We start from the raw sequence: 9425 nt of genomic DNA, 5'->3' as shown, positions 1-9425 counted from the left end.
CACCCAGCAGTACCTTTACTGCAGACTGCTGGCAATTTACTTGTAAACTTCTAGCAGGAATAATACAGGAATGGCCCAGCACAGAGTCATAAGAATAGATGCTACAGAGTTGCTATTATATAAGGCAGTGATGGCGAACCTTTTAGAGACCGAGTGCCCAGACACCAACCCAAAACCCACTTGTTTATCACAATTTACCCTGAATACTACAGCCCAATATAGTACCGTATTTTCCACCCCATAAGACGCAATTTTTCCCCCAAACTGGGGGGAAAATGCCCCTGCGTCTTTAGGGGCGAATACTAATGAGCGCTCCCATTATGAAAGCGCTCATTAGTACCGGAGGACCATGAAGCGGTGAAGGCTCTGTATTTACCGCTTCCTGTTCCTTGGCTGTGCAGTGGCTGCGCACAGCGTGAGGGCGCTCTGTGACCTCACGCTGTGCGCGCCAGTTCACAGCACATCCGACAGGAGGAAGAGGATCGCGCTGGAGGAGAGGAGCGTCGTCGTCGAGGTAAGTGGTTTATTTATTTTGTGATCTGAGGCTGGGGGCTGCTGAACAATGGCTGGGGGACTGCTGAACAATGGCTGGGGGACTGCTGAACAATGGCTGGGGGCTGCTGAACAATGGCTGGGGGCTGCTGAACAATGGCTGGGGGACTGCTGAACAATGGCTGGGGGCTGCAGAACAATGCCTGGGGGACTGCTGAACAATGGCTGGGGGCTGTAGAACAATGCCTGGGGGACTGCTGAACAATGGCTGGGGGCTGCAGAACAATGCCTGGGGGACTGCAGAACAATGGCTGGGGGCTGATTATATATATGACTGGGGGCTGATTACATATATGGCTGGGGGCTGATATGAGGCATGGAGGAATGATATTTGGCATCTGGGGTCTGATCTGAGGTCTTATTTAGATTGGGGGTCTAATTGGGGCTGTCAGCTGAGGCCTGATTAACATTGGGGGTCTGATTGGTGGTCTGACCTGAGGTGTTATGAAAAATATATTTTTTCTTATTGTCTTACTCTAAAACCTATGTGCATCTTATGTGCAGATGCGTCTTATAGGGTGAAATATATGGTATATCTTCCATGTGCTTTATCATTTAGCTATAATAGCCTGCCTACATTCAGTGCCCTGCCTGTGCTGTTCATAGAGCGCTGATAAATGGCAGGCAAAGTCTAAGGCATATTGGTACACCACAGACATTTTCCAGGGTGCGGGTGCCCACAGAGAGGGCTCTGAGTGCTGCCTCTGGCACCTGTACCATAGGTTCACCGCCACTGATATAGGGAATGGAAGTAGTTAATAAAACAGACATGTCAGGAGAGGTGATAGGTCCTCTTTAAAGGTTCCATGCCAAACGTCCGGTCTGACTCTTTAGGGATGGTACTGTTACTCACCTGTCCTAGATCTAACCCTGAGAGCTGCCTCTCTCTTATTCCTGCTACATCACAGTACCAAAACTATAGTGCTACACCTGTTCTCCGGCTCTGTGAGGCTCAAAACCTGCTCTTTTCTAGGGGCTCATGTACACAAAGGTATTTTCTTTCCATGTCCGTTTTTATTGCAGTCCGTATGCGGAACCATTAATTTCAATGGTTCCGCCCAAAAAACAGAGGTTACTCCGTGTGCATTCCGTTTCCGTATTTACATTCCGCAAAAAAATAGAACATGTCCGATCATTGTCTGCATTACGGAAAAGGATAGTACTGTTCTATTAGGGTCCTGCTGTTCCGTTCCGCAAAATATGCAATGCACATGGACGTCATCTGTATTTTTTGCGGATCCGTTTATTGTGGACAGCAAAGTACATATGGTTGTGTGCACGAGCCCTAACCCAAAAGATTTTCATTTTTTTTTGCAATTTTTTGGACTCCCTCATTCCTAGAGCCATAACTTTTTGATTTTTTTCGTACACATAGCCATATAAGGGATTGTTTGTTTTTTGCTATTACAGCGATACCACATCTATGGAGAACCTGTCAAAGTGCTGAGGACATGGCAGAGCCTCTAGGTGTAATAACAACGCCCCCGTTGCTCCTAGAGACTCATTTCCATGTATTAAAACAAAATTTTTCTCAGCAATGCAGCACATATGAACATGGGACCAACACAGATGCCTTCAGCTGCCAGTGTCATAGGTACCAATCTGCTGACAGATGCCCTTTAAGTGTGGTGACCATCAAGGGACTTATCTCGGCAACCAACAGAAAGTCAGCTACCCATAGGAAAGCTTGTGAAATACGTTGGCGTTATATAAAGATTATTATTTTTGTCGGTGGGGTGTTTAGATGCGCCAATGATTGCCTAGATGAACACTCCTACAAACGGCTGTTCCCCATCATTCACCTGTAGGTCCTTAAAGGGCTATTCTTACCTGGGACATTCATGCCATAACCACCCAATATTTTTAGGCCCCATCTCATGAATGGGGTGAGAACGGACTGCGCATGCACTGCGCCCTTCAATAGCATTTACAAAAATAGGCGACTGCGCTGACATGTCCCATCACCCAAAAATATATCCTTTGGGAAAAGATTTTCCCAATTTTTTTCTGAGGATCCAATCCCTCTCCGACTCTTGTGTTGAGCCTTAGTACACCTATATGAATGGGTCGGCCAGGATCAGGCGGACTAGGCGCTCTTCTATGGCGAAATCTGGTTCATTCCAACAGCAAATCAAAACTCCTGTGAGAATGGAGGCAGGGTGTTAAAATGGCTGCTAAAGAGCACCTGACTGCTGAGAAATGTAAAACATGGCTGTCCTGCCAAGGGAAGGAGAGGATGTACATCTGACATCACAACAGGACAGAAATCTCAGTGACGTCATCACGAATAAAATAGCAGAAACTCCGTTTCGGCTGAATAAAGCCCATCCTGCATTATAACTTCACGCTTGCAGAGCCGCCATCTTCTACACTGCTATCAGCTCCCATGTCCCCTGCACTGCCTCAGCAGATCTCTGCAGCCGCGCCATGGCCGTTCTAACGCGGGACTGCCCTTTCCAAAATGGCGGCGTCAAGACGCGTCGCCATGGAAACCACACACAACAGTCATGGCTGAAGAGAAGGAGGCAGCAGGTAAGTGAGGCGCCGGTGGAATGGTATTACTGTGAGCAGCGATGTACTATCACTCATGCTAATAGCAGGATCCTGTACATTAGACCTGAATTGTATAGGTATTATGACATGATCCATAGATTGTCACGGACTGCGGTAGTCATTGGCCTATACGTAGTGAAGTATCATTACTGAGGATACAGCCATTTTACATGTACTGATGGAGTTTAATGGGCAATATAAATTAAAAAATTATGCGCTGCAATTCCTGGAGGAAGGGGCTGTGAGAGCTGACAGAATGAAGCTTAGCATGTGTTCCCCGATGAAAACAATACCTTTCTGTAGAACGTCTGCCCTTTGCAAGGGATAATGCATCCAGTGATGTCACAGCACAGGGATAATGCATCCAGTGATGTCACAGCACAGGGATAATGCACCCAGTGATGTCACAGTACAGGGATAATGCATCCAGTGATGTCACAGGCAGCACAGGGAAAATGTACCCAGTGACGTCACAGCACAGGGATAATGCACCCAGTGATGTCACCGTACAGGGATAATGCACCCATTGATGTCACAGTACGGGGATAATGCACCCAGTGATGTCACAGCACAGGGATAATGCACCCAGTGATGTCACAGCACAGGGATAATGCACCCAGTGATGTCACAGTACAGGGATAATGCACCCAGTGATGTCACAGCACAGGGATAATGCACCCAGTGATGTCACAGTACAGGGATAATGCACCCAGTGATGTCACAGCACAGGGATAATGCACCCAGTGATGTCACAGCACAGGGATAATGTACCCAGTGATGTCACAGTACAGTGATAATGCACCCAGTGATGTCACAGTACAGGGATAATGCACCCAGTGACGTCACAGTACAGGGATAATGCACCCAGTGATGTCACAGCACAGGGATAATGTACCCAGTGATGTCACAGCACAGGGATAATGTACCCAGTGATGTCACAGCACAGGGATAATGTACCCAGTGATGTCACAGCAGAGGGATAATGTACCCAGTGATGTCACAGCACAGGGATAATGTACCCAGTGATGTACCAGTACAGGGATAATGCACCCAGTGATGTCACAGTACAGGGATAATGTACCCAGTGATGTCACAGTACAGGGATAATGTACCCAGTGATGTCACAGTACAGGGATAATGCACCCAGTGATGTCACAGTACAGGGATAATACACCTAGTGATGTCACCGTACAGGGATAATGCACCCAGTGATGACACGCAGTACAGGGATAATGCACCCAGTGATGTCACTGCACAGGCATAATGTACCCAGTAATGTCACCGTACAGGGAAAATGCACCCAGTGATGTCACAGCACAGGCATAATGTACCCAGTGATGTCACAGCACAGGCATAATGTACCCAGTGATGTCACAGTACAGGGATAATGTACCCAGTGATGTCACAGTACAGGGATAATACACATAGTGATGTCACAGTACAGGGATAATGCACCCAGTGATGTCACAGACTCACAGTACATGGATAATGCACCCAGTGATGTCACAGCACAGGCATAATGTACCCAGTGATGTCACCGTACAGGGAAAATGTACCCAGCGATGTCACAGCAAAGGCATAATGTACCCAGTGATGTCACAGTACAGGGATAATGCACCCAGTGATGTCACAACACAGGCATAATGTACCCAGTGATGTCACAGTACAGGCATAATGTACCCAGTGATATCACAGCACAGGGATAATGTACCCAGTGATGTCACAGCACAGGCATAATGTACCCAGTGATGTCAAAGCACAGGCATAATGTACCCAGTGATGTCACCATACAGGGAAAATGCACCAAGTGATGTCACAGCACAGGCATAATGTACCCAGTGATGTCACAGCACAGGCATAATGTACTCAGTGATGTCACAGCACAGGCATAATATACCCAGTGATGTCACAGTACAGGGATAATGTACCAAGTGATGTCACAGCACAGGCATAATGTACCCAGTCATGTCACAGCACAGGGATAATGTACCCAGTGATGTCACAGCACAGGCATAATGTACCCAGTGATGTCACAGCACAGGGATAATGTACCCAGTGATGTCACAGCACAGGCATAATGTACTCAGTGATGTCACAGCACAGGCATAATATACCCAGTGATGTCACAGTACAGGGATAATGTACCAAGTGATGTCACAGCACAGGCATAATGTACCCTGTGATGTCACAGTACAGGGATAATGTACCAAGTGATGTCACAGCACAGGCATAATGTACCCAGTGATGTCACAGTACAGGGATAATGTACCAAGTGATGTCACAGCACAGGCATAATGTACCCAGTGATGTCACAGTACAGGCATAATGTACCAAGTGATGTCACAGCACAGGCATAATGTACCCAGTGATGTCACAGCACAGGCATAATGTATCCAGTGATGTCACAGTACAGGGATAATACACATAGTGATGTCACAGTACAGGGATAATGCATCCAGTGATGTCACAGAGTCACAGTACAGGGATAATGCACCCAGTGATGTCACAGTACAGGGATAATGCACCCAGTGATGTCACAGTACAGGGATAATGCACCCAGTGATGTCACAGTACAGGGATAATGCACCCAGTGATGTCACAGTACAGGCATAATGTACCCAGTGATGTCACAGCACAGGGATAATGCACCCAGTGATGTCACAGCACAGGGATAATGCACCCAGTGATGTCACAGTACAGGCATAATGCACCCAGTGATGTCACAGCACAGGGATAATGCACCCAGTGATGTCACAGCACAGGGATAATGCACCCAGTGATGTCACAGCACAGGGATAATGCACCCAGAGATGTCACAGCACAGGGATAATGTACCCAGTGATGTCACAGTACAGGGATAATGTACCCAGTGATGTCACAGTACAGGGATAATGCACCCAGTGATGTCACAGCACAGGGATAATGTACCCAGTGATGTCACAGCACAGGGATAATGTACCCAGTGATGTCACAGCACAGGCATAATGTACCCAGTGATGTCACAGCACAGGGATAATGTACCCAGTGATGTCACAGCACAGGGATAATGCACCCAGAGATGTCACAGCACAGGGATAATGTACCCAGAGATGTCACAGCACAGGGATAATGTACCCAGTGATGTCACAGCACAGGGATAATGTACCCAGTGATGTCACAGCACAGGGATAATGTACCCAGTGATGTCACAGTACAGGGATAATGCACCCAGTGATGTCACAGTACAGGGATAATGCACCCAGTGATGTCACAGTACAGGGATAATGTACCCAGTGATGTCACAGTACAGGGATAATGCACCCAGTGATGTCACAGTACAGGGATAATGCACCCAGTGATGTCACAGCACAGGGATAATGCACCCAGTGATGTCACAGCACAGGCATAATGTACCCAGTGATGTCACAGCACAGGGATAATGCACCCAGTGATGTCACAGCACAGGGATAATGCACCCAGTGATGTCACAGCACAGGGATAATGCACCCAGTGATGTCACAGCACAGGGATAATGCACCCAGTGATGTAATACACCCAGTGATGTCACAGTACAGGGATAATACACCTAGTGATGTCACCGTACAGGGATAATGCACCCAGTGATGACACGCAGTACAGGGATAATGCACCCAGTGATGTCACAGTACAGGGATAATGCACCCAGTGATGTCACAGTACAGGGATAATACACCTAGTGATGTCACCGTACAGGGATAATGCACCCAGTGATGACACGCAGTACAGGGATAATGCACCCAGTGATGTCACTGCACAGGCATAATGTACCCAGTGATGTCACAGCACAGGCATAATGTACCCAGTGATGTCACAGCACAGGCATAATGTACCCAGTGATGTCACAGCACAGGCAAAATGTACCCAGTGATGTCACAGCACAGGCATAATGTACCCAGTGATGTCACAGTACATGCATAATGTACCCAGTGATGTCACAGTACAGGGATAATACACATAGTGATGTCACAGTACAGGGATAATGCACCCAGTGATGTCACAGACTCACAGTACAGGGATAATGCACCCAGTGATGTCACAGCACAGGCATAATGTACCCAGTGAGGTCACTGTACAGGGAAAATGTACCCAGTGATGTCACAGCAAAGGCATAATGTACCCAGTGATGTCACAGTACAGGGATAATGCACTCAGTGATGTCACAACACAGGCATAATGTACCCAGTGATGTCACAGTACAGGCATAATGTACCCAGTGATATCACAGCACAGGGATAATGTACCCAGTGATGTCACAACACAGGCATAATGTACCCAGTGATGTCACAGTACAGGGATAATACACATAGTGATGTCACAGTACAGGCATAATGTACCCAGTGATGTCACAACACAGGGATAATGTACCCAGTGATGTCACAGTACAGGGATAATACACACAGTGATGTCACAGTACAGGGATAATGTACCCAGTGATGTCACAGTACAGGGATAATGCACCCAGTGATGTCACAGACTCACAGTACAGGGATAATGCACCCAGTGATGTCACTGCACAGGCATAATGTACCCAGTGATGTCACCATACAGGGAAAATGCACCCAGTGATGTCACAGCACAGGCATAATGTACCCAGTGATGTCACAGCACAGGCATAATGCACCCAGTGATGTCACAGTACAGGGATAATGCACCCAGTGATGTCACAGCACAGGCATAATGTACCCAGTGATGTCACAGCACAGGGATAATGTACCCAGTGATGTCACAGCACAGGCATAATGTACCCAGTGATGTCACCATACAGGGAAAATGCACCCAGTGATGTCACAGCACAGGCATAATGTACCCAGTGATGTCACAGCACAGGCATAATGCACCCAGTGATGTCACAGTACAGGGATAATGCACCCAGTGATGTCACAGCACAGGCATAATGTACCCAGTGATGTCACAGCACAGGGATAATGTACCCAGTGATGTCACAGCACAGGCATAATGTACTCAGTGATGTCACAGCACAGGCATAATATACCCAGTGATGTCACAGTACAGGGATAATGTACCAAGTGATGTCACAGCACAGGCATAATGTACCTTGTGATGTCACAGTACAGGGATAATGTACCAAGTGATGTCACAGCACAGGCATAATGTACCCAGTGATGTCACAGTACAGGGATAATGTACCAAGTGATGTCACAGCTCAGGCATAATGTACCAAGTGATGTCACAGTACAGGAATAATGTACCAAGTGATGTCACAGCACAGGCATAATGTACCCAGTGATGTCACAGTACAGGCATAATGTACCCAGTGATGTCACAGTACAGGGATAATGTACCCAGTGATGTCACAGCACAGGCATAATGTACCCAGTGATGTCACAGCACAGGCATAATGTATCCAGTGATGTCACAGTACAGGGATAATACACATAGTGATGTCACAGTACAGGGATAATGCACCCAGTGATGTCACAGACTCACAGTACAGGGATAATGCACCCAGTGATGTCACAGCACAGGCATAATGTACCCAGTGATGTCACCGTACAGGGAAAATGCACCCAGTGATGTCACAGCACAGGCATAATGTACCCAGTGATGTCACAGCACAGGCATAATTTACCCAGTGATGTCACAGTACAGGGCTAATGCACCCAGTGATGTCACAGTACAGGGATAATGTACCCAGTGATGTCACAGTACAGGCATAATGTACCCAGTGATGTCACAGCACAGGGATAATGTACCCAGTGATGTCACAGCACAGGCATAATGTACCCAGTGATGTCATAGCACAGGCATAATGTACCCAGTGATGTCACAGTACAGGGATAATACACATAGTGATGTCACAGTACAGGGATAATGTACCCAGTGATGTCACAGTACAGGGATAATACACATAGTGATGTCACAGTACAGGGATAATGCACCCAGTGATGTCACAGACTCACAGTACAGGGATAATGCACCCAGTGATGTCACAGCACAGGCATAATGTACCCAGTGATGTCACAGCACAGGCATAATGTACCCAGAGATGTCACAGTACAGGGATAATGCACCCAGTGATGTCACAGTACAGGGATAATGCACCCAGTGATGTCACAGCACATGGATAATGCACCCAGTGATGTCACAGTACGGGGATAATGCACCCAGTGATATCACCGTACGGGGATAATGCACCCAGTGATGTCACAGTACAGGGATAATTCACCTAGTGATGTCACAGTACAGTGATAATGCACCCAGGGATATCACAGTACAGGGATAATGTACCCAGTGATGTCACAGTACAGGGATAATGTACCCAGTGATGTCACAGTACAGGG

The 9425-nt window shown here is 47.2% G+C and overlaps 1 protein-coding gene across 1 annotated transcript in view; it reads left to right on the top strand.

Annotated features, from left to right (window-relative positions):
* The first annotated feature begins 2968 nt into the window (after window positions 1–2968).
* The window catches only part of EFCAB2 (EF-hand calcium binding domain 2), a 30062-nt gene continuing 23605 nt past the window's right edge, over window positions 2969–9425 (top strand). Inside the window, exon 1 of the mRNA XM_040427333.1 lies at window positions 2969–3084. Within this exon, the coding sequence (XP_040283267.1) occupies window positions 3060–3084 (25 nt within the window). The 5' untranslated portion in view covers window positions 2969–3059. The remainder of the gene's footprint in view (window positions 3085–9425) is intronic.

Source organism: Bufo bufo, chromosome 4, assembly GCF_905171765.1.
Source record: "Bufo bufo chromosome 4, aBufBuf1.1, whole genome shotgun sequence".
Classification (NCBI taxonomy): Eukaryota; Metazoa; Chordata; class Amphibia; order Anura; family Bufonidae; genus Bufo; species Bufo bufo.
This window is presented reverse-complemented; position numbering and strand designations above follow the sequence as displayed.